The sequence below is a fragment of the Sciurus vulgaris genome (genome assembly GCF_902686455.1).
Source record: "Sciurus vulgaris genome assembly, chromosome: 2".
NCBI classification, from domain to species: domain Eukaryota; kingdom Metazoa; phylum Chordata; class Mammalia; order Rodentia; family Sciuridae; genus Sciurus; species Sciurus vulgaris.
The window spans coordinates 48,060,083-48,087,103 of NC_136462.1; the positions used below are offsets into that span (position 1 = coordinate 48,060,083).

The 27,021-nt window shown below is 41.3% G+C and overlaps 1 protein-coding gene across 3 annotated transcripts in view; it reads right to left on the reverse strand.

The window, feature by feature from the left end:
- SAMD4A (sterile alpha motif domain containing 4A) overlaps positions 1-3,959 on the reverse strand; it is a 208,364-nt gene extending 204,405 nt beyond the window's left edge. Inside the window, exons 1-2 of one of the 3 annotated variants that reach the window (XM_079121134.1) lie at positions 3,711-3,959; positions 1,824-2,449 (exon numbers count right to left, since the gene is read on the reverse strand). In XM_079121134.1, the coding sequence (XP_078977260.1) occupies positions 1,824-2,019 (196 nt within the window). In that variant the 5' untranslated portion in view covers positions 2,020-2,449; positions 3,711-3,959. Of the gene's footprint in view, positions 1-1,823; positions 2,450-3,177; positions 3,284-3,710 lie in introns of those variants that run through there. The other 2 variants (XM_079121136.1, XM_079121135.1) reach the window with 2 other exon arrangements.
- Positions 3,960-27,021: the final 23,062 nt, after the last annotated feature.

Below are 27,021 nucleotides of genomic sequence, written 5' to 3' on the forward strand. Positions count from 1 at the left end.
AAATAGGTAGGCATTGTAAACAGGTATGGTTAAAGAAAAACGTTTGAGGGAAAAATTACCAAATGATTTCAAAAAACTCACAGAGGTTGAATTCTTGTTGAATTATATATTTTTAAATTAAGTCAGTCATTTTGAATATCATACATCTAATTACTCACTAAACTGATAGCTGCTGTATTGGGAAAAATCTTCTCCATTACTCAAAAATATATATATTGCTCTGACATTTAAGTAACATGAAAATGAATTATCATTAAACAGTCCCTACAAGTCAAAGTTAAGCATTCAGCATAAATGACTTATTTAAATTCTCTGCATTCTACAAAATGAAAAAGTTTATATAATCTTGTTTGTCAAACTGGAGGAAGCAAACCAAGCAGGTGAACTGTGCTACCCACTGACATTAAAGACAGAAGCAAAGAGAGAGGATCATCAGTTACCCTAGTTATATTTCTACACCCTAAGGAAAGAGGCTGGCCCTTCCACTATTTATAACCATGGAACTCAACCAAAGGGGGCCCTGTCACTGCCACCCTGGAGTAACTGTATGGGCTGTCAGGCTTGGGATGAATGGAATCTCCCTCAGAATGACCCTCCACACTTGGCAGTGCAGGATCCTTTGGGTGCAGTCAGGAAAAGGCCAGTGAGAATTTCCAGCAGTCATTTCCACCCTATGATTCTATATATGGAAACATCCCATTCTAGCCTCTTCAGCATCATGAGCACCATACCAGGGAGGAGGAATGAGGAAGAGGCTGGCTCTCCTCTTGCTACTCTGAAGGCTCACTAACTCTAGTGCCTCCCAAGCCTCCATGCCTAGACAAATATCATCCAATAGCCCAGACCTCTTCCTATTCTTTCAGGCCAGCAGCTTTAACATGGAACAGCTGGAAGAGGACCCTGCATTCTTTTCTCTGCATAAACACTGGGGGCTCTGTTCACCCTCCTGCAGCAGCATGAACCAAAGAATTTCCCCCATCCAAAATCACAACCATCAGACCATTCCCCCACCCCCAGTCTCCCCTTACTACCAGTACATAATTTCAGTCTGTCATCACTCATGCTAGCAAATGGCAAACTGCTGGACCTTTGGAGTATATTCACTTTCTGTACTAGTTGAGGTGTCTGTAAATACTAGTAGGGTAATGGGAAACAATTCTATTCGGGAAAGTTTCCTAGCAAAAAGCATTGAGGAACCAAATTCATGGCCTGCTCTTCCAACAAGATCCCTATCAACATGGATAACGTCATGACCAGTAAGTGTAGCCACATCATATCCGAACTGCAAATGTCATCTTAATAGTCTGTATCATCATCTACATATTATTCTGAAGACCAATCTCTAAAACCGTAATATTCGTGGGGGAAAAAAATAAAATAAAATTGCATTTTCAGGTGTTCTTCATACAGCCTGATCCAAGCTTGGCTGCTGAAGGGCAGTCCCGGGCTTCTTCATGTGTTGCTTAAATCCAGAGCCACGTTGCCCAAAAGAAGAAGGGGGTGGGGGAAGCCCAGAAAATCCAGACTCTACGTGACCTGACTTACTTATTTCCCAGGAAACTGCATGAGAGAAAAATCAATCATTCATGCTACCGTAGCTACCACACGGAATGGACTAAGGAGTTCACAGTGGGCAAAACCCCAAAGCTGCCAGCGGAGCTAAGTAGGCGGCGAGGACCGGGTGTGTGTGTGGGGGGGGGGGGCGGTAGATGCCAATGGGCGGGTGCCGTCCGGGTCCCCACGGGAGGCGGTCAAGGGACGGGGCTCCGGCCCCAGGCGGTGTGACTGGGTTGGGGGCAGTACCGCGGTGACCGCGCACTTACCGGGGCTGTTGGCCTCGCCTTCCAAGACGTGCAGCTCGGCGCAGTCGGCCAGCGAGTGCTCCAGGCAGAGCTGGAGGAAGCGGGCCTGGGTCTGGCTCACGCGCTTGAGCAGCGACAGCAGCGCAACAGTCTGCTCGCACTCGTTCCAACCCTTAAACCAGCCCGCCAGCACCCCGACCTGGTCGCGAAACATCATGGTTAGGGGGCGGCCCTCGGTCTACAAAGCCCCTCAGCGCCCCTACCCGCCCCGCCCGCCCCAAAGTTTGGCGGAGCCGCAGCCCCGCGGCCACCGGAGACGCGTTCCGGTTCCAAGGTGGCTCTGGTGCCCGGACGCTGCAGGTACTGCCTCGGCTCCTGCCTCTCTTGTCTGGTTTCAGTTACGTTCCGGTGGTTCTGGCTGATTTCCCTGGAGACGATGACAGACAGTAGCACGGAAATGTTTCTTTTTTTAAAAAAAATAACGATTAAAAAAAAAAATCCCTCACAAGGCACACAACTGAATGAAGAATGCTCTTTTCCCCCCTTCTCGTAGCTTGGGGATGGTGATTTCCGTCGTCCCGGGGTCTTCTCCCCGCTGGGTGGCAGCTCGGACCCTTCACACCCGCATTCCCGAGCGGCGATCACCACTGGAAGGAGAGAAAGAGCTGCAGTGAGACCTCCGCCAGTGAAGGAGCGCGCCCAGGGGGACGAGTGCATCAGAGGGTGGCTGTGGGTGGGGGCGTCCCGCGGAGGTTGAGTCCGGCAAATACCAGCCGCCCCTCCGCACCCTGGTGCAGGAGATGGGCTATTCCCGTGCGGGGAATGGCCAGAAGCCTCCTTCCCAGGTGCAGGAGGAGACCCCGCGGCTTCCTGTTGCTGCGGCTGCGAACGGCTAGTGCTCCCCCAACGCCCCACCCGGGGTGGCCTCAGGAGCTGTGCGAACGCCAGCACCAGCAACAGATCTTCCCCGTGCAGAAAACTTGCAATGCGGCTCCGAAGGGGCGCGGGGGTGGGGGTGGGGGCTAACGCAAAGCAGAGGCGGAGGCAACGACAGCCCGAGTTCCTTCCTCCTCCTCCACCTCTCCCTCCTCCTTCTCCTCCTCCTACCCCTTCCTCCTCCTCCTCCTCCTTCTCCACCTCCTCGTCCTCCTCCTCCTCCTCCTCCCCAAGAAGCAGCCGAGCGGCTGCAGCTCCATCTACAGCAACAGCCAGCATCTCCACCGCCAGGCGCCCCTCTGGATTTAGGCCGTGAGCAGCCGCGGCAGCAGCTCGAGACAAAAATAAACTCTCCCCACCCAAAGCTCCGCGCCCAACGGGCGGCGGCGTAGCACAGAGCCCTGGCTCCCCAGCGCCGCGCCGCGCCACTCAAGCCCACCCGGGAGGTCTCCCAGGGCCTGCTTTGCCTGGAGCGATCAGCCGTGTGCGTGCGTGTGCGCGCCTGTGTGTGTACGCGCGTGTAAGCTTTAGGCATCCTGCCCCCGCCGCCGCCGCCCACGGGCGGGTCGGTAGGGCCCAGCGCCTAGTCTGCGCGTCCCAGGCCGAGGCCGCTGGGTTGCGGGACCAGCCGGAGCACGCGGCGCAGGGAATCAGCCAGAGCCCGCAGCAATGCTTCTACCCGCAGCAGGGCGGCACGGCGGGGAATGCAGATCACCGCCATCCGCACACGCCCCCCAACGACCGCGAAGAAGAAAGTTCGGCTTCGGGGACTCCCCCAGTACTATCTCGGCTGTGGTTGCCGCCACCAGCGGGGAGGAGAGCCCAACGGCTCAACAATCGCGGGGCAGCTCGCTCCCAGCCTTCTGCTTCCCGGTTTCCAGAACTTCTTGAGTGTAGGGGGAAGCCCCCAGCAAGGGACCCCAGTGACCACTGGGTCCCCCGCCGGGGGGGGCGAAGGAAAGGGACGCTTACCTTGGTGCGGCTCATCCCTGCGGCTCGGGGCCCTACTCGCGGGTCCGGGGCCGGGGCGACTCTCAGCGGGGTTGGGGGCTCCCGGAGCGCGGTCCGCTGGCCATGCCGTCGGGGCGGGCGGAGCTGGGAGAGAGCTGCGCTGCGGATCCGAGGCGCTACTGCCGCCGCCGCTGCTGCTGCCTCCAGTGTCGGCTCGCGGAGGACTGAGCCGCCAGAGCCGGAGCTCCCCACATGCTACTGATTAACATACACCATTACATCATGGGCTTGGCAGGGAGCGCCCAAGAGGGGGGAGAGGAACCCGGGCGGCGGCGGCTGCACGCGGGGGGAGGAGGGGGGAGGATCCCCGGACCCGGCAGGCGGCTGGGAAGGGGGGCAGATTCCTAAGTGGGAACCAGAAAAGGAGGAGGGGAGCGAATGGGTGGAGCTGGAAGGCGCTGAGGGGTCGGGTTGGGGGAACCGTTGAGCAGAGCAGAGAAGTTTGGGGAAGAGGAGGGGTCCGGGTGAATTCCTCACTGAGTGTAGAGGAAGAGCCCGGGCTCTTGAGCCACCCAAGTCGGGACAGAAGGGAACCCGGACGACGTTTGAGCGGGGGCGGTGCTGCCACCCGCTGCTCGTCCTTGGGAATGTGGTTCACCAACTCCGGTGACCCCTGGATCCTGTTGGGGCCCGTGGATGAGCTGCGTGACCCGCGGACAGCGGACACTCGGAGTCACTGCCTCTAGAGGTCAAGACGTGTTCCGAGGGTCACGGACGCGAAAGGAGAAGAGGGTGAAGGGTAGTGCGCAGGGCTGGACGTGCCTGGGCACCGGACTCGCTGCGACCCTGGTCCGTGGAGTACGAGAAGTGCCTTGCCCCGCCACCCTTCCGCCCAGGTCGAGTGCTAGATGCCCTTTGCCTCCTGGCCCCCGGCGCCACTCCCGGTTCTCGCTCTCCCTGGGGAGGCGGCCGACTTCAGTGGCCCGCTCGCGAGCTATGCCTGGCGCGCGGGCTGCGGCTTCGGGCCTGGAGCCGGGACAAGCGCCGCCCTGGGCGACAAGGAGGCGGGGCGGGGCCACCTGTCAGCACGTCGGAGTCGCTGAGCCGGCAGCCTTTACCTGGACCTGGAGCTGGCGCAGGGCAGGCGGAGGCCAGGCAGGGATTTCAGGCACGTGAGATTATAGACGTTTTGGACTCTGCGGCCCAGACGCACAAACTAGGCTGCAAAGTGCCTCTGACTTGTCTCAAAAGTAAAGCGTTGCTTTAAATTACCTTAAAGTCTTAAAAATCGCTGTACCTTTTAATAGGAGTTAAAAATTCACCAGGAGGACTTGATTTCCAAGCCCAGACTTTCTCTGTATTTTCAGAGGAAACCCAGAGTCCTCGAACATTTCCCCCTGCGACTTGAGGCGTGGTTATAAAGGACTACTTCTGAGACATCAGGGACAAGCATGCTTCAGATCCAACTTTCTCTATTCTCACTAATATAGTATTTTAAAGATAAACTGAGATATTATTCCATCAATTAACACTTTTGTCTTCCAACTCCCGCACATGTCCCTGTTATTTCAATCACTTCTTACTTCTCTCAGATTTGATTTCTGCAGCGTTTATGTCACGTCAGACTTGTAGCAGCATATACCATCTGTTAGGGAATTGAAAGGTCTAGTAGAGCTGCAAAAATTTAGGTGTTTCCATTACAATAGAGTGTGTGATTTTTTTAAGTTCATTTTTAATCAACCAGGAAAGTTATCTGCATAATTTAAGGAATATGTTGCCCTATTTAGAAAGCAAGATTTCTGGAACCATCTTTTATTTTTGTTTTATTACCATAGAGGCAGAAAGGCTTAATAGATCATTTTCTCCCACATGACGGTCAGTTACTCCTTCATAATAACTTGTCACACATGACTCTCAGCTAGTCTTTCGTAATAATTTCTCTCAGGACAACAAGAAGATTTTTCTCTCAGGACCCTTCCTCAGTTCTAACAGGGAAAATTAGAGTATGGGCTAACTGGGTATACACCTTACTATAAAACTGTAGCCAAAATAGATGTTCCCCATGTGGGGCTTTTGGTAGTCCCCAAGAATGAATTTTTTTAAAAGAAAGCAAAAAAGAGGTAACATTTCTTGTCACCTGCTGCTTACCAAACGAATAGTAAAGCTGAGAAACAAAACAACAAAACAAAACAAAATCACCCTCGACGCAAATATTCAAGAATTCTACTTATGCTGGTGTTAGAAAATAGTGCCATCTGCTGGACGAGTGTAGTCCTACAGCAGCCTTTGACGTAGGAGACCTTGATTGAGCTAGTTGTTGAATTCTTACTGCCCGGTCGATTTTGATTGAGAAATACAAAAATGAGTATAACATGAGTTAACTAGTCCCCTTGTTTTTGTGGTTCCACAATTCCTATGGCTGAGCCTTTTCGCTGATGAGGAGAGTGGAGAAAAAACCCGGTGATACTGTCATTTGCTATTCCCCAGAGTTAAGTCATGACTGAAGGAATGAAAGTAATACAATCAATTAAATATAAAGTTTTGTATTAAATGTGGATTTTTCCTATGGGAACCAGTGCCCAGTTATTGACAGTTAATAGTGACTAACAAGTACTAACTATTCACATGACTTGTAAAAGTAATGAAAACATTTCACTAAAGGATAAAGGAGGTTACTATATCTATGTTCACAATTTTCCTTTTTTGAAGAATTTATTGAGTACCTACTTTGTTCCAGGCATTGGATGAGGCAGTGATTATGCTGAGTACTCTGAGTAAACCCAGTAGAGGCACTCAATACACAATGTTTACTAACCAAATGATACTCAAGGAATAAAAGATAGATCAGGTTATCAAATCAATCAATATTATTTTGCTTTTCTCTGAAATATGTGAAGGGAAGAAATTGGTATTTTCTTAGTAAATAACACTTTTGGTCAAATAAATGTTTAGACGTCTCAAAGATTATTAATTCACAAAAAAATCAGTACCATATTTACAAATCACTGGTGAAGAGGGTGTCTAGGTATTATCTGTAATAGACATCATAATAAATCCATGTCTATTATTTAAAACTCGTATTTCTTCTAGCAGTAATAAGATAAAACAAACTGAAGAAAAACATTGGATAAGAGGCATTGGAGCTGTTATCTTTAATTATTTTAGTTTTTGAATTAGCAAAAGTATTTTAAAAATTTCTGCATAAAGGTAAATTACATTGAATTCAATCATTCAATAAATATATAATGAGCACTTATTCTCTGCCAGGTCCTCAAGATGAAATGTTGAAGACAGATGGTATCTTTCATCTAACATCAAATCTTATATAACACATATATGTATATTTATGCATAATTATTTAATATATAAAGGAAATATGAGTAAAATTTCATTTATATCATAGGAAATCATATATATATATATGATATGAGAAGATTATACCAAAGTAGTAACTATAGTGATTCTCCCTGAATGTTAGGATTACTGAGAATTTTTGTCTTGTTTCTCTATTTTTCTGTTTTTTCTACTATAAGTTAAAAATTAAAATACTGCATGAACTCAGCACTATATACTCAAATGAAATTTATAAATTGTGATAAAGAAACTATACCAGACTGGGAGTGTAGCTCAGTGGTAGAGCCTTTGCCTAGAATGGGAAAGGCCCTGAGTTTAGTCCCCAGCACTGCAAAAAAAAAAAAAAAAAAAAAAGACACCAAAAACCACATTTGTTATGGTTTGAGTATGATGAGTCCCTCAAAACCCCATGTGTGAGACAATGTAAGAAGGCTTAGAGGAGAAATTATTGGGTTATGAGAGCCTTAGCCCAATCAGTGAATTAATCTCCTGATGGGATTAACTGGTAACTGAAGGCTGGTGGGATGTGGCTGGAGGAGGTGGGCACTGGGGTATATATTTTGTGCCTCTGGGGTATATATTTTGTATCTGCAAGGGGAGTCTCTGCTTTCCAGTCATCATGCGAACTGCTTCCTTCTGCTACACTTTTCTGCCATGATGTTCTGCCTCACCTCTAGCCCTGGGGAATGGAGCCCAGCCATCTGTGGTCCAAAACCTCTGACACTGTGAGTCCTCAAATAAACTTTTCCTCCTCTATAATTGTTCTGGTTGGGTCTTTTAGTCTCAGCAGTGAAGATGCTGGCTAAAACAACATTTGAAAAAAACCTAGCTGTAAAATTTACGTCTTCAACTTCTAAAAATTGTATGTAACTCAGTTTTGCTTCCTGCCTGGGTCTTGTCCTAGTCTCAGTGCTCAGTCTCCCTGCCTCAGTTCTTATCTTTCCATTGGCCAGCTCAGCCATCTATGGTTTCTCAGTAGACATGGATACGATTCAGCTTCTCTGGGTTGGCATACAAAGATTCCAGGATTTGGCCACTATCTGCTCTTCTGGACTTCTCTTCAACATTTTGTTCACCAATTCATTCAACAAGAAGTATTTATCAAGTATAAGTCACTGTGCTAGGCAATTAGAATGTACAAAGATAGAAGAAAAGACCTGTTCTCTTCTACCTCTAGTGGGAAGTCCAATGTATAAACAGACATGCACATGTTAGCACGTGTACACAGATACACACACCAAAAGGTAAAATGTGAAATGGGTTTAGAGGGAGGACTGGGAAATTAAGGATACTGAGGATCTCTTGCTTTTTGAATTGTCGTTCATTGGATGAATGTTCTCAACAGAAACAGGCAAAATTTAAACATTGATATCATTCAGTGAGGTGCCAGGATGTCCAAATATTATCGTTCATATTTGTAAAGCATCCGGAGAACTCCATATTTATGTATTTAAAGTCATATTTATTTGAGCAGTAATAAGATTAAACCAGGAGAAGAGAGGCAGACCTTCCCAGATTTTCCTAGTGCCAGTGTGCTAGTGGAAAGTGATCTCACTGTACCCATGGAATATGCTTTTCTAGATTATCTGGCAATCCAATTTGTAGGATTCTATACCCTATTGAAGTAAAAGTACCTTTACTATAAGGTAAAGTGCAAGTATTAATACAAAAATGTTAATTTCAACATTGTTTGAAATAGCAAAACATTAAAATACCTATCTAAAGAATGGATTAATAAATCATCAAACCTCCGTGTTATGAATTTGATTAATTTATTTTTAAAAGTGAGTTATGTTTAAAAATGCTTCAAAATATAACAGATTGATGGACAGATAGAGGGACAGATAAAACATATAGCAAAATGTTAATTGTAGAATATAGGTGATATATAGATATATAGATATTTTCTTAGTTTTGCTGAATGTGATGATAGTACTGTGGTTATGAAGAATACCTATTCCTTTTTCTTTTTTAAAGAATGTTCATGCTCACATTTGGATTAAGATGTTTGCAACTTACTTTGAAATAATTCAGCAAAAAACACATTAGTACCTAAATAAAACAAATGTAGCAAATATTGAATCAGATGCTGAGTATGAGGTATATATTGAAATATTCATTCTCCTTTTCTGTATGTTTGAGGGTTTTGTTTTGTTTTTGTTTTTTTTTTTTTTCAGTACTGACAATAAAACTCAGGGGCACTGCACCACTGAGCTACATTCCTGATCCTTCTGAATTTTATCTTTTATTTTACGATAGGAGCTCACTAAATTACCTAAGCTGGTCTTGGACTTGCAATCCTTCTGCTTCAACCTTAGCCTGTGATTGCAGTTGTGTGCCACCATGCCTGTTGAGGTTCTTAATAAAAAGTTTAAAAATTAAGTAGAAAAGTTTTAAAAGACAGAGGTGGGGCCTGTGAACAGCATTTGCAAAGGCAAGAAGATGTGCAAACCTGAGCAAGTGCCGTCAGGGTTTGGCATTAAGAACAATGATGTAAATTGTAATAACATCAAAGTTCACTGCAGTGTTTCTCAGAGGGGGTCCACAAACTTCAAGCATCTGAATCTCCTCAGGCCTTATTAAAAATACAGATCCCTGAATCCTTCCACCGATGTAGTGAATCAGACTCTCTAAAGGTCCCAGATGAGTCTCAATTACAGTGTTTACCAAACTTCCCTCTTACAAGATGCACCTGGAGCATATATTAACCGTACAGATTCCCACAGCCCTTGCCGGGTGACTCTGATTTACTTGGGCTGGGGTCTGAGAATCTGTATGTGTAGCATATGCTCTAGATCATTTTGTGATCGGGCTAGTTTAGCAAACACCAAGTTAGAAAAATCTGAAGAGCCTCAGTTCCTAAATACACTTGGATAAGAATCAACTGGGCTGCTGGTAGAAGCCACCCATATTTGCAGATCTCATCAAAACCTACATACAGTCTTCTGGGGATGGGCAAGAAAGTCCATATTTTATTAAGAGCCCCGGGTGGTTCTTGATTTCATACAACAAGGGACACAGCTGAGCACAGGTGTGCAAAGCCACCTGAAAGAATCAACTGTAGAAGCCACAGATGTGGGAAAAGGGGAGTGGCCTCCCAAGGCTCATGCAAGCCCTCTCCAGAGAAAAGACAACACCTCTGCCTCTCAGATGCACTGATGACTTCTTAGGTGTTCTGGTCCCCACATTCCAGTCTTGAGAGTGATGAAAAGATGTATCTACAGGAAGAGAATCTGCCAGTAGGAGTGTGTGGCTTTTTGGTGATCTCCGTGTTGGAGTTTTCACTATAAATTGATATTTTGTTTTGCTATATTTAAGGCAAAAACCTCACAAGTTTAGCTGAATGTATGTCAACCCCTGAATGATGGCCTCACTTATTTATTCCTTTATTCCTCTCTCTCTCTTCTTCCTTCCTTCCTTCCTTCCTTCTTACAAAAAGAAAAGCCCAGGTGAATTTGCTAAGACAATTATGTCCCTTTGGAGGTTTCTGGGGAAACACTTTGTCCTGCAGAGGCTCTGACCCAGGCAAGAGATTCGGGGTTTGGAAGGTGGAAGAAGATGCAAGACTCAGGACAGTAGACATGCTTTATTCAGTGGTGGCCACAGTCACTGGCCAGCCCCCAACTTCAGCTTCAGCCCGGAGCCAGTTCCTTTTTAGCCCTTCCCCTAGCCCATTTCCATAGGCACTTTTTATATGCAAGTCAAACAAAGAAGGCACACTGCCAACAGGTTACATAAAGGGGGCAGGAATGAATGCTCACAAGTTAATGTTTAATGACCTCGAGCCTATAAGCTAAATCAGAGTGCTTCTGGCCTTGACTAACCAAAACATAGCCAGTTACCAACCCTGGCTACACACTAAAAACAAAACATAGCCCCTGGAAGTCTCAGCAAGGGAGCCTAACTACAGCTATTTTTTGACCTGCCCCAACACACCTCGAAAGCCCTCTCCAGGCACCTGCACACTCTTTCCTATGGACTTATCTAGCATGTTTAGACAAAGAAAGCTGAGTATCTGTCACCAAAATAATCTTTTGGATGCTGTGTAGTGGGTATCTTATGTTAAATTATGGTGATAGGATATGATATTTGAAAGCTTGGTGTACTAATTTGGAACAATAAGAATTAAAACTTGGCAATTTTAGTTGGTCTTTTGGTTTTTCTGGCCCATGAAATTCAGAATTTTCAAAGTCAGTGGCCCATGCCTCTAAGTGGCTGTTTAGATGACACTGGAGTGGCTGCCGTATCCTAGTGGTTTGATTATTAAAGCATACTTTCCTTAAATCTGCTCTGTCTATAACTTCCACTTATGGCCATGGAGGTGTGCTGCTCAACTCTCTTCCAGAAGAGTCAGCTATAGGTGGTGACCCTCTCTACCTGCTGCCTCATTGGTTTCACCATGGTGTTTGTGCCGAAGCCATATTCCCCAGAACTGCCTCTAGCCCACAGTTGAGTATGGCATGGGTTCTAGAGCCAGGCCATCCTTTACCAACATGGCACTCCTTAATAGCAGTTTTTGCTCAAGGACGCCCTACCCTACAGGGATTCAGATCCTGGGAAACAAATTTGGGATCCCAACAGGTGAAATAAGATGCAAGGTGCAGTTGGGATAGTAGACATGTTTTATTTGGAGGCTGTGAACGCTCCCCAAAGTCTTTCCACAGGACTTTTTTATATGTATGCCAAACAAAGAAGGTGGAGTGCCAACAGCTTACCTAAGTAAGCACATGCTCACAGGCAGATGTTTGTGACCTTCAGTACATATGCTGAATCAGGGTGCTCATGACTATACTCAAAACTTTTCTGGCTGGAAGTCCTGGTGCGGGAGCTAACCATTGCCATCTTGGACCTGCCGCACACATCCCATCCACCTGACCGACTTTCTCAGAGCAGTACCATGGTCTAAGGCTCTTCCTACCAATCCTCTCTCCTTTTATAGATACCATGCCTACACTCCAGTATGAAGGTTCTCTCGGCTCATTCTTTCTTCCGTCTCATTTAACATTCACAGAAATTACCCCAAATAAATGACTTTCATGTCCAACTTCTTCTTGGCATCTTCTTCAGAAATTTTCCTGAACTGACATTGGAGTAAAGTGATGCTAGAAATGGAACAAGGTATTACAAGTGCCACCTCTGCAACCATAAACAAGTACTTCATCTATTTCATCATCTAAGTTCAGGATAATTCTCACCTCAGAGGGCTGTGGTGAGATTTGAAGGGAATAATATGTAAAGTGCCTTACAGTGCCTGGCATGGGTTAAATGGTAATGGCTTGTCCCATACCTACTGCCATTGTGGGAAAACTACACTGACTATTTGAAGACTATTTTGAGCTACCAGAATACATATTTTAGTGTTCAAAAAAAAAAGTGAGCAGAGGATTAATTTTCTTGAAAGTTGCATATGTTAACCCTGGAAGTTTCCTAGGGTTATCAGTGTGTAATGTCAAACAATCTAAAGTAAAATGATTCAGTACAAATTCTAATTTCCATAGATGATAAACTTGGGGAAATGGGATTTAGCTGAGCTAGAAATGTAGCCAAGGTGGGCAGGGAAACCTTTCATAACCGAAAGGAAGTCAGCATAGGTGATTTTTCTGAACTCTGAATGTAGGAAATGTGCAGAGTCATAGACACAAGAGTAGGCCAGAAAGAGCATGACATATAGAAGGAATTGACTGGTACATTAGACTTGAATGACTGAAGAGAAGTTATTTTGAGATAGGGTCTTACTAAGTTGCTTAGGGCCTTGCTAAGTTACTGAGACTGGCCTGCCTCAGCCTCTCGAGTCATTGGGATAACAGGTATGTGCCACCATGCCCAGTATTTCTTCATAAGTTGAAGAGCATCTGTAATGTTTCCTGAAGGGTGTGCACAGCTACAGGGAAGTAGTTTCTGTATTAAAAATAATTTTAAAATAATCATAATGTTTATTTTCACAAACTTGTTAGGAGATCAAGAATTAGCTGGCATATTCCTTTGCTCATATAGTAAGTACTTGAAAAATATCAATTTTCCCTCTTCTGCATAAATCAGGGTGCTTACTTGACTAATGTACAGCTTGGGTCAGCCCTCACATGGCAAGCTGTATTCACCCTTGGAGGGTAAATTATTTTGGTACTGGAGATTGAACCCAGGGGTGCTCTACTACTGAGCTACATCCCCAATGTTTTGTTTTTTGTTTTTTTTTTTTCAATTTAAGTTTTTATTTTGAGATAGGGTCTCACTAAGTTGCTGAGGCTGACCTTGAACTTGTGCTCCTGGTACCTTAGCCTCCCAAATCACTGGAATTACAGATGTGTGCCACCATGCCTGGCAGATAAGATCTTTTAAAGCCATGTAATTCGGCCTGATCATGACGGCCAGAGCTTGACTCAGAATTCAAGGGGAGGAAGAACTGTGGAACTGGTGATGATTGGGATGTGGGAAGACCAAATTAGGAATCAATTCTGCTTAGATAGCAGCAGTGAAAGGCAGGCTGGGTGAGGGCCAGGGGCCAGGGCTCAGGGAGACCAAATTTGAGTTCAGATCTTGTTATAAAGAGCTCAGTGTGTTGGCAGGAGCACATATTCAAATAGAAAGCCAGTGTTTTGTTAGCCCAAGGCAGAATGGTAATTTTATGTTCCAATTTCCTAAATCCCTAGCACATTTTTACACCAATGGGGTCATAGCCTAATAATCCGAACCCACACTAGTGCTTCTGGTTGGTACAGGAAAGGCAGGCTAAGGGAAGCCCCCGTGAAGTACTGGGACTTGAGAGGATCTGTTTACATTTTTACTAAAGTTCTTACTACTCTAAGGATGGTTTTCAAATAGGCTTTTTTTTCTTTTACTGTTTTTTTTTTAACTTTTATTTATTTATTTTCAATAACTTTTTTTGACAGTGATAAAAATATCTTTTAAATTATTTTCATACATGTATATAGTGTAATAATGTCTGTCTCATTCTACCGTCCTCTCCCTCCCCACTCACCCCACCCTTCCCCTCACTCTCTTCTGTACAATCCAAAGTTCGTTCATTCTTCCCTACCCACCCCCATCAAATAGACTTCTTAAACCAAATTGTTATGGTTTGGATCTAGACTGTCCTCCAGAGGCGTGTGTTGAAGGCTTGATACCCAATGCAACCAGAGGTAGGGTCTTTAGGAAAAGGTTGGATCATGAGGATTCTAACCTCATCAGTGGATTATTCCACTAATGGATTCATAATTTGATGGCATTATTGAGTGGAAATTGTAGAAGGTGGGACCTAGATGGAGGAAGTAGTCACTGGGGCTGTGCCCTGGTAGGATTTATCTTGTCTCTGATCCCTTCTCCCAACACCACCCCTCTCTGCTCCCTGGTTGCCATGAGCTGAGCAGCACTATATTCTTGTCATGATGTTCAGCCTTACCTCAGGCCCAGAGTAATGGAGACAGCCAGCCATAGACTGAAACCTCTGACACTGTGACACAAAATAAAGCTTTCCACCTTTAGGTTGTTTTTCTCAGATATTTCATCACAGTGATGAAAAGTTAGCTAACATTCTAGTTTTAAGTTAAACAGAATGCACAACCCAAAGGTCATGAACAGTTGTAATTGTTCTTCAGGAGCCAAATTGAAATGTGAATTGGATAAATGTTAATTCTATGAAGGAAAAAAAAAAATCTCTCTCTCTCTCTCTCTCTCTCTCTCTCTCTCTCTCTCTCTCTCTCTCATCTGCCTCTCTCTCTCTCTCTTCATTGCTGGGGATCAAATTCAGAGCCTTGGGCATGCCAGGCATATACTCTACCACTGAGCTACACTCCAGCCTGAAAAAAAGAAGTTAGTGTTGTAAAATATACAAATGGCTTTAACCATTCTTAAGTGTAATATAAGTGGCATTAAGTACATTCACAATGTTGTTCCACTGTCACTGAAGTCCATTTCCAAAATTTTTTCCTCATTCTCCGCCCCTGTCAACCACCATTCTATGAATTGACTCTCCTAGGTGCCTCACATAAGTAGAATCATACAATATTTGTCCTTTTGGGGGGAGTACTGGGGATTGAACTCAGGGGTACTTGACAACTAAGCCATATCCCCAGCCCTGTTTTGTATTTTATTTAGAGACAGTGTCTCACTGAGTTGCTTAGTGCCTCACTTTTGCTGAGGTTGGCTTTGAACTTGTGATCCTCCTGCCTCAGCCTTCAGAGCCACTGGGATTACAGGTGTGAGCCACTACCCCCTGCCTGTCCTTCTTTGACTGACTTTTTTTATTTGGCATAATATCTGAGATTATAAAAATACTGATACATATCTATATAATTTATAAATATATAAATATAAAAAATATATAAATTTTATTTATTTATTTATCTCCAGTACCTGGCTCAGGGAGTGGAATGTAGTATGCACTTCGAGTGAGTAAATAAGACCAAATAATATACCTTGAAGAAGAATTTTAAGGCATCTTTCTCTGGAATGGAGTTAGTTAGAAAGGACTAACTCTAATTTTTCAAAAACTTATACACATTCTTTTTGACTGATTTCTCAACAACATGATCCAAGTCAATTAACTGGAACAGTTACTCAAGCAAAATAAAAATATAAGCAACTGAACCACAATTTCAAACACAAATGTGGATGGGTTCTCACTTCTTAAACAAATGTGTGAAGCATTAATTATAGGGTTTTTTTAAAATAGTAGAACATCTCATAATGTGTCATAGATAAACTTTCCAATAAATACAGTCAGAGGTTAAATGTAAGTATTGCAAAATCACTCCTATTTACAGGACTTACGTAGGTCATGATTGCAAAAGTGGAACTTATGTATTTGTGGAACTTGAGGAGAGATAACTTGCTTCCAGATTAGCATGAGAAAAATGTTGCACGTGGCTGCAACCAAGAGGCAGCACCAGGTTGCACTAAGAGCTAGCATCAACTCCAGCAACACGATAGAAAAAAGGACTCAGTCTCTGAGCACTGAGATCTGAGAAGGAAAGCTTTATTCAGGAGAAATGGAGCACTTGTCACAGGGAAGCTGCTTCTGTCTTTACTGTGTATAACACTGTCTTTTATATGTTTGCAGTTAATCTAGCCATACATCTTAAAGGTCAAGCTTTGCATAAGTAGCTACTAGCCTATTTGGCAGATTATCAGTCAGTAACAGAAAGTAACAAGCAATTCTGTGAACCCAGCAGGTGACAGGCTCACAAGCCACAGAGGAGCTATCTTATAGACCACAGAAGAACATCCTGTTCACAGAACACAGGACTGGGGGATGGCACCCTAGTCCCCAAGGATCCTGGCTGGTACCTCTGTCTTGTGACAGAATGCCATATAGGCCTCCTTCCAGGGGACAGGACCCACGGAAAAAGAAAGTAAAAATTGCTTTTCCTGAAAGTCGTCAAATCCTTATTCTGATCTTGGCTATTGATTCAAGAATTGCCGATATTGGGGTAGGAGAAATTGTTTGGAAACTGAACCTGAGACCAGGAAACATGGGGTCTGCAGATGATAGAAGAGACTGAGAATTGGCTCCTTGACCACATGAGTGGAGCCCAGGGAAGCCCTGGGGTAAAGTCTTCCAGTGTGGACCAGCAAGTACGGGGCTCTGGAGGTGTGCTGATTTAAAATCTCCAGACCATTTGGCATTCAGTGAAGAGCTTGGAGTCTATTGAAGCCTAAACCCTGCCTCCAGGAATTCCACCTACAAGATTACCTCTCTCACTCCAGCAATCCAGAGGATGGAACAGACGACCCCAACTACTGAGAAGAGAAGCTGAGAATATTTTGAACTCCAATGGAAAGAATTCTTTAACTTTTCATCAAGATTTTTTTAAAAATTCTTTTTCACTGTTTAATTGTGACCTTAATGGACATTTATACAGTTTCCTTTCTTTTTTTTTTTTTTTCTTCTCATCTCTAGCCAATTATTTTACATGGATTAGTTTTTTGTGAACTAGGATATTTGATTATTATATTTTAGTTTTGTTTTATATTATTTTTATTTTTATTTAAATTTTTGCTTTATGTATTTTTTTTTCCTGTTTTCCTTGATTCTCTCTTTTCTGCTAACAGGCAATAGCTATTGTTCTCTCTTGCAGTCTTTAATCTTTTACTTCTGTCTTTTCTCCTTCTCCCTCATAAACATCACATCCTATATCACTTCTGTTCTCTCCCTGCCCACCACTTGAAAATGTAAACACTTTTGCAAACTTACTGTTTTTATTATAGGCATAACTGATCATATCGTTTCTGTTTAGTGTAATAATTAACATTGTAGATGTCATGGTAGGAATTCTTTGGTTTAATGCTGTAAATTGTTTGCATTGGTTGTTGTTAGTATTTGTCTCTCCCTAAACAGTGAGGTAGAGGAAAGTTTCAGGGATGCTATAAGTCCACAGGATAGGAACTCTACTGCCTCAGATCCATACTGTTAGATGGGGACACACGAACAACATGAAAAAGCAAGGGAACAAATCACCCCAGTCAAACCAAGATACTCCAATAACAAAATTTATTGATGTCACAGTGGAGGAAGTATCAGAGAAGGAGTTTAGAATGTACATAGTTAAACTGATCTGTGAAGCAAAGGATAATGTAAGAGCAAAGACAGGTAGCAAAAGATCATTATAATAAAGAAAGAGAGAGATTCTAAAAAAAAAAAAAATTTAAAAAAAAAAGAACAGAAATCCTTGAAATGAAGGAAACAATAAACCAAAAGAAAGCATCACCAACAGACTAGGCCACTTGAAAGACAGAACCTCAGGCAATAAAGACAAAATACATAATCTTGAAAAGAGTGTTGACCACAGAGAGAAGATATTAAAAAACCATGAACAGAACTTCCAAAAATTATGGGATAACATGAAAAGAAAAAATTTAAGATTTATTAGGATGAATGAAGGTGTGGAGATACAAACCAAAAGAATATATGATCTTTTCAATGAACTAATATCAGAAAATTTCCCAAAGCTAGAGAATGAAATGGAAAATCAAATACAAGAGGCTTACAGGACCCCAAATGTGCACAATTACAACAGACCCACATTAAGTCACATCATAATGAAAATTCCTAGCATACAGAATAAGGATAAAAATTTAAAGACTATGAGAGAAAAGCATCAGTTACATATAGGGGGAAACCAATTTGTGTCTCAGCTGATTTCTCAACTCAGACCCTCAAAGCTAGGAGGTCCTGGAATAACATATACCAAGCTCTGAAAGAAAACAGATGCCAACCAAGAATCCTATATCCAGTGAAATCAAGCTTCAGATTTGAAGATGAAATAAAAACCTTTGAGCTTTTATTATCATTTAGTTCAAATGATAAACAAAAATAAAAGAATTCACAACCAAAAAGCCTAAACTTCAGACTATTCTCAACAAAATATCTGATGAAGGTGAAATGAAAAAAAAAAAAAGTGAAAATCAGTGAAGGGAGGAACTACACTAAAGGAATAGTCAATCAATGAAGAAATTGAAATTAAAAACTAGAAATCAGGGCTGCGACTGTAGCTCAGTGGTAGAGCATTTGCCTCGCATGTGCAATGCACTGGGTTCGATTTTCAGCACCACATATAAATAAGTAAAATAACGGTCAATTGACAACTTTAAAAAAAAACAAAACTGGATATACACCAAAATGGGAACACATTTCATATCCCAATAATAACCTTGAACATTAATGGCCTAAACTCATTAATCAAAAAACATAGACTGGCAGATTGGATTAAAAAACAAGACCCAACAATATGCTGTATCCAAGAGACTCACCTTATAGGCAGAGACATCCACAGACTAAAGGCGAAAGGATGGGAAAAAAACATATCACTCACATGGATTGCGTAAACAAGCAGGGGTTTCTATCCTCTAAAATCAAGCAAGTTATGTAATTAAGTTGTATATTTAAGTTATATAATTATAATTATACAATTGTAATATTACCTAAATACATTTTTTAGTATCTGTAGGGTTGTTTTGATAGCTCCCTTTCCATGAATATTATTTCTTGCTTTTTTTCTTCATTAGACTTGTTCGATTTTTATCAACTTTTAACTGTATTATTTCTTTTCTATTTTACATATTTCTGCTCCTACTCTTATTTTTTCCTTTATACCACCTAATTTGAAAAGAATTTGATAATTAATCTAGCTTCTTTCTAATACAGATACTTTATAAGTGTGCATCTGGGTACTATTTCATCCCAGAGATTCAGATATTTTGAGCTTTTATTATCACTTAGTTCAAAGCACTTCTTATTTTCTTTTCTTGTACTTTCTTCTTTGATCTGTGAGATATTTATAAGTGTGCCATTTAGTTTTGAAGTAGTTGAGATGTTGGAGTGGGGTTTTATATATCTTAAGGTGATTGATTTAAAATGTAATAAAACATGCAGGAAACATAGTCTGCATGATTTCAAATTTTTTAAATTTCTCAAAGCTTATTTTATGACAGAATGTAGTCTATCCTCATTAATTTTCTACTTGTCATTTTTGTGTATAGCTCTCTATAAATAACAAATAGGTCAAGGTGGCTGATAATGTTCTTAAGCCTTTTATATCATTACTCCTTCCAGCAAAGTGAGGGGGCATAAATCTTCAAATATGATTGTGGATTTGTCTTGCTAGTTTTATTAATTTTCACTTCATATATTTGACATTTTGTTATTAGGTACATACACATTCAGGATTATTATACTTTAAGAAGTTACCCTATTATGGTTATGAAATACTCCCCTTTATCTCTGAAAATGTTTTTTTGAAATTTATTTTATATCAATAGCTCTACTTCAGATTTCTCATGCTTATTTTCCCCTTCTTTTGCTTTTAACCTATTGGTGTATTGATATTGAAAGTGTGACATATGTATAGAACATAGTTGTTGTTTGCTTTTTACACATGTTGAATATTTATACCTTTTAATTACAATATCTAGATTATTTATTTTTAAATTAATTATTGATATTGTAAAAAAAAAAGACACCTGACATGAAGTGAAAAATTGGGTAATGATAGGTTTGATGATCTAATATTTAGGAAAATTGTTGAACAGACCTGCTGTCAGGCTCAGAGAGAAGATTGTTGGAATGCTTTTGTTGTAATTGTTCAGTCTCTGTTTCATCATATGGTACACAGAAACAGATTTATTTTATTGTTTGTTAACTTGTTAACACTTTTTATTTTGCTATTAAAAATAATATATAACACTTTTAATTTTGCTATTAAAATAATATAATACATTGCATATATGTATTATATATATAACTATATATTGTATATATGTATTATGTTATATACATATTACTGTAGGCAATCTCTTAGGTATCTCATTATGGTTTTAATATGAAATTCTCTAACAACAAATAATGCTGGGTATTTTTTCATATGCTTATTTGCCATTTGTTATCCTCTTCAATGAAATACCTGTTTATGTGTTTTGTAATTTTCAATTGCATTATTTGCTGATTGTTGAGTTTTTCAGTCTTTGTATATTTTGTAAACAAGTATGTGTAGTGCAAACAAATAAAATAAAATGCACAGACTTTGTCTTTCATGATTAAAAACTATGAAACTAATTCTTTAAAAAGTGGGAAAAAAGTATAAGTAGATTAAATGTATCTATGCCTAGTAATACAATTGTACATCATCGGCCAAACATAGGAAATAAACTAGTCAAACAATGAAAGAAAATAATTGCCTATATCATTTTCAACTAAAAGTACAATTGAAACCCTGTTTATCCACAGGGTTAAATAGTTGAGATGCAAAAGAGTATCTAAAGTCAGATTTTTATAACCTGAACAAAGATCAGAATCCCTTTTCCCAATATCTTTTAAACAGCAACTTCTGCATTATGAAAACATCCCATAATTCTGGGTAGCAACAATTTTCTCCTAACCAGGCACTATAGTTGTACAGGATACATTAGATAATGATTAACCCCTGTATTAGTTTGTTATTGTAATAAATACCTGAGACAATAACTCATTTAAAAAAAGGTTTATTTTGGCTCACAGTTTTGCAGGTAACAGTCCCTGATTGATTGATCCCTGTTGCTTTGAACCTGTGGTAAAGCAGCATGGCAGAAACATGTGAGAGCAAAACCATTTACTTCTTGGCCAGGAAGTGAAAGAAAGGAAGAGAAAGAGGCTAGAGTCCCACCATACCTTCAAGGGCACACCCCCAATGATGTGAGGACCTCCCACTAAGCCCCATATCTCAAAGCTTCTATAACTTTCTGGAGCCAGACGTGGCAGCCCCTGCCTATAATCCCAGAGACTCAGGAGACTGGCCTCAGCAACTTAGCAAGACCCTGGAGCAAAAAAATAAATAAATAAAATAAGATCTGGGATGCAGATCAGCGGTAAAGTATCCCTGGGTTCAATCCCCAGTATCCAAAAAAAAAAAAAAAAAAAAAATCTATAACTTTCCAGTAGCACCATGGTGGGGACCAAGGCTTTACCACATGGGCTTTTGGGGGACAAAATAAGATCCAAATATAGAAATCTCATATTTTCCACATTCTTGAGATGTTCAGAAAATTTATGAGGAACTGCCTCATTCTATATTTAAATCTTATTGCAAGATTTCTCAGTCTTTGTAATGCTAATGTTCACTGTGACTCTTTTGAAGAGGACAGTACATGACAGTTCCTAAGCTTTCTTAAATCCAGAACTATATTTCACAGGTCTTCTTCTACTGCTAGTATTGCCTGGGATATATTTTGGGAAATGCTCGGTCTGAAAATAGCTTAGATAAAAATAATTAAAATGATAAAAGAATTTGGAAATCGTATTTATAACTCTAAGTTGAGTAGTCATGTGTTTTCAGGCACTGTAGAAAGGTGCCTAAAAATTGGAGAACATGGTTTCAGACAAAAACAAAACAAAGCTTGGTTCAAATTCCACTTCTACCACCTAGTGGCTGTGTATTATAGGCTAATTATTTAATGGTCGTCTTGTCTCAGTTTTCTGTCTACCTTAGTAAATAGTGCCAGGATTATATGAGATAATAACTAATTGTATCGATTGAAATCCAGCCGAGAAACAGTAAACACACCAATTATTTATCAGAGATTATTAATAAAAAGAGTTGAAAAGTGGAAAGGAAAACACAGGTAGAATAGAGATAGTGAGTGCAGAAAGCAACTACCATCCACAGAGCTGAGGAAACACGGTGAACCAGGACTTAGAAAACTTTTAGACATTTGGAGGAATGTCTGAAACAAGGAGCTGACACTCAGACCTTTGCTGGGCTGGAGCTGGGGTCCTGAATAGGTGATGAGGAAGCAGGTCGGGCAAATGTTGGAAGAACTACCATCTTGAACAAATTATCTCTTGGAATAAGGCAGCCCCTGCCTGTAATCCCAGAAACTCAGGAGACTGGCCTCAGCAACTTAGCAAGACCCTGGCGCAAAACATTAACCTGGGATGATGCACACAGGAACAGGAAGCAATCAGGAAACCCACAGGAAACCAACTGGAAGGAGGAAATCCCATCTTCCTCTTATCTTAACTCCTTCTATTGCTCTGATTTGTGAAACCTAGGAAGGAGTCCTGACTCCAGCACCACAAAGCAGAGGATAGACGGGTGGGTTTGGAGCTGAGAGGCAAAAAACTTAATTGTTGGCACTAATATAAAGCACTTAGAACAGAGAAACATAAATACTAGCTGTTCTTTCTCCTCCTAATCTGACTGACTCAGGCCTGTGCCTGGTATGTATCTGCAGAATTTCTGTAGGACCTAACTAAGATAAAGATAGAAGAAATTAACTGCCTGGAGGTTCAATGACTTAAATAAAACAAACAAGGTAGTCTTAACAGTGCATCTTACGCTTAAAATGTCTTAAAAGACGGAACTCTTGATTCAGCTAAACCTTGTCCCCAAATACCTTCCTCTCTCAGACTTTTAAAAGTGCAACTCAGAAAAGATTGCCTCCTTGCCTTAACTCTCCGATGTCTTCCAGCTGCACAGCAACAATGCTCACCTCTGCCCACAGCCAGAAAGTCCTGCCCACCTTCTGTGTAACTCTACCCATGTTGCTCCTCCTTGGTCACTCAATTCACAGTTCTCTTCTCTCTTCCTCTTACAACCCCAGGTCTTTCTCCCTTTTGGCCATTGCACTTTCTGTTCCTTCCACCCAAAATTCTGTATCCACGTTCTTAACAAGGCTGGTGTCCTCTTAACCCTCAGGCCTCAGCAAAACTATAGGCTCTCCAGGGAGGTCCTCCCTGATACCATCGTATCTGCAGTTATCCTCACTCATCCCCATGATCAAAATTCAAGCCCTCAACCTTTCCTGTTCATCACCTGAATCACTACAATCACATTTGATCTTGATTTTCCTACCTCTGCAGTTTCCCCCTATTAAATGCGAAACCATCCTCCCAACTTGTATGCTTATTTATGTATTTGACATGTTTGACAGCTAATTCAATATTAATAAAATTTAATTTCTTAAGTTGATAAAAATAAATGAGTTCCAATACCTCCCCCACACTCCACATTGCAGACTGCTACCCTTCAAGAGACCTCCAACTCATATTTCTAAACTATGAATATGGTTTTGTTCTGTTTAAAATGACTGCAGATTCCTCAGTTCTTTTAAGATTCATTTATTCATTTAACAAATATTTGTTAAAGGTAACCTCTGTGCAAATCAGTGGGAATGCACAAATAAGTCAGTACCTCCCCTGAATTGATTTATAGTCTACTGAGGGACACAGAGAAGTAAACAAGCTAAGTGTTGAGATGGCTTAAGCATGGTCTGTTATGAAAACATATGCAAAAGGGAGCTACTTCAGATTTGCAAGGTGTCCCATAAGAGATAACAAACAAAAAATCTACACCTGAGAGACACAATTAGGTGTTGGCTAGGCAGAACTAGGAGCCAAAGGTGAGATAGGTGTAGTAGGAAAGGAAAGGAGATAGGCACAGAGTGGAATCAAGATTTACTAACTGAACAGATGTAGGATGAGGGGTGAGGGACCAGAAGGAATGGAATATAATTCTGTGGTTTTAGGTACTTGGGAAGACAGCAGTGTCACTAGCTAAGGAACAGAAAATGGGAGAGAGATTTTTTTGTTGGAAAATATGTTCTACTTTGGATATTTTGGAAGGGCATAGGGAGACATGGGTAGAACTATCCATTAGCCATTTAGAAAGTCTGAAACTCAGCAGAAAGATCAGAAATAGATAACTAGAGGGACGAAGAATCAGCCTAGAAGTAAAGTTGAATGCAACAGTGAGAACATGGGTAGTAAGCTCTTTGAGAAAAATAGGTCCACACTTGGCTTCCAGGTGTCTGCCTTGCACACTGCCAGAGGGACCACAGGAACAGTGCTTAACAGTAAGGCCTGGGTTCTCTTGGAGAGGAAGGAAAAGAAGAAATCCATGGCCATGAAATCTGTGGACTCCCTGTGTTAGGATCATCTAAGGGCTTATTAGAATAAAGATTCATGGGTCACATTCCAGATCTGTGGAATCAGAATTTTAAGAGGAATGAACCTGGGGGTCTTGCATTTTTACTTCTCCTCCAAAAACAATTGTTAAACACCATTAAATTGCAGTGGAACATGGTGACTCAGAAGCCAAGGGAGAAGAGTTTCTAGGAAGAGAAAAGTGAGGTATGGAATCCTTCAGGGGACCATGATAAATGAGGAAAGAGAAAAGATCACTGGGTGAGGAAATCAGAGCTCAGTGGACACCCATGGGAATTCAGTTCAAGTAGAATAATGGGAATCTAAAAGAAAAGGTAGAATTAATAGTGAATAAGAGAAAACAAAAATGACTACAGTATAGTCTTCAGAGGCTCCAAGACTTAGCATTATATTAGGATTACCTAGGGAACTTCTGACTCAGTATGTCAAGGATTTGATTGTGATTCAAGTAATCATCAGCATTGGGAAATTATTGGTGTAGACTACTTTCTCAAGATATATGGAGGTAAGGGAATATTAAAAAGATGGAAGCTAAACAGGAACTGCAGGATTAAATGAGAAACAGGGTTGAGGAAGGAGTTTTCTTTAGTAATAGTGTTATCTAGCATAATTTGAGGTTGAAGGAAAGAAGTTAGGTTGAAGATGCAAGAGAATGGAAGTACACAGTATTCTTTTATTTCTCAAAGACGTCATTTCAGCAATTGTTCCTATTATCCCCAGCATCCTCAGTTTTTTCCCTTTCCACTGAATCATTCTCATGAGCATTTAAACATACTTCCATTTGCTCCCGTCTTAAAATTAAATTCTGGCAAACTCAGTATCCTCCTAAGGTTACCACACAATTTTTTCTACTCTTCTTTAGAACAAAATCTTCAAGAGTTGTTTCTATTTGTTGCCTCCAACTCCCCTCCTCCAAAACTCTCTTGACTTCATCCCAAATAAGTTTTTCCACACGTATCACCAAAATTGTGACTAAACAGACAACAAATCATGTCTGCATTGCTAAATCCAATGGTCACTTTCCAGGCCTCACAAAAACGAACGGTATCATTCAACATAGATCACTCTCTCCTCTCTGAAATTAATTTTTCACTTAGTATCTAGGAAACTTAGTGGTGGTGGCTTTAAACTATAATTGAAAATTCTTTACTGTTCCTTCCATTCCATGGAATCTGCTTAGAAGGCTGAGGCAGGGGGATCATGAGTTCAAAGCCAGCCTCAGCAAAAGTGAGGTGCTGAGCAAATCTGTGAGACCCTGTCTCTAAAATAAAATACAAAATAGGTCTGGGGATGTGGCTAAGTGGTTGAATGCCCCTGAGTTCAATCCCTGGTCCCAAAGAGAGAAAGAGAAAGAGGGAGAATCTATGTTTGCTTCCCTTGAATCTGTATGGGCTTGTGACTGCTTGACCAATAGAGTACATTGGAAATGGTGCTATGTGACTTCTAAAGCTAGGTTATGAAAGAAAAAGCATCCTAAGAGCAGGAAAAGGATATCCACTCTGCCCACTTTTATTTAATTTCCAGGGAAATTCAATCCAGGGAACTGAAGCCGGAAAAAGAAATAAAAGGCATCCACATTGGAAAGGAAGAAGTAAAATTACCTCTTTTTGCATATGACATGATATTGTATTCAGAAAGGTATAAGCAAGTCACTAAAAAACTACTAGAACTAGTAAGCAAGTTTAGCAAATTTGAAGTGCACAATATCAACATAAAATCAGTTGTATTTCTGTATTTCAGCAATTTGCAATTTGGTGAATGGATAAACTCAGTGTGGCATACCTATACAATGGACTAGAATTTGGAAATAAAAAGGAATAAAGTATTGCTTTATGTGATTATATAAGTGAACTTTGAAAACATTATAAGAAACCAGTTGTAAAAGACCACAAATTATGTGATTTCACTCATGATCCCATGTGATTCCTTTCCATGAAATGAACAGGGCAATCTATGAAGGCAGAAAGTAGATTAGTGCTTTTTTCTGTGGCCAAGAAGGGATGGGGAAATTGGAGGTAATTTAATGGTCACAGGGTTTTGTCTTTGTTTCAGTACAGAAGATTTAACCCAGGGGTGTCTTACCACTGAGCTACATCTCAAGCCCCTTTTATTTTTAATTTTGAAACAGGGTCTCACAAAATTGCTTAGGACCAAGTCACTGGGATTACAGGTGTGTACCACCACACCCAGCTACAGGGTTTCTCTCTCTCTCTTAGAGTAATAATATTCCAAATTAATGATTAAAATCCCAATTTTAGTAGTATTCTAAATTGATTTCAGAGATGGTAGTACAGTTTTGTGAATATATTAAAACTATTTAGGGGTATGGGAATACAGCTCAGTTGGTAGAGTGCTTACCTTGCATGTACAAGGCCCTGGGTTCAATTCCCAGCACCTCAAAAAAAAAAAAAAAAAAAAAAAACTATTTAATGGTACACTTTGTCGGGGGATTGTATGGTATATGAACTATATCTCCATAAAGGTTTTTTTTTTTGTTGTTTTTTTTAAAGGCCATGCAGCTTTTGCCACCATCATTGCAAACACTTGCTCTTGGAGTCCTGGATTACC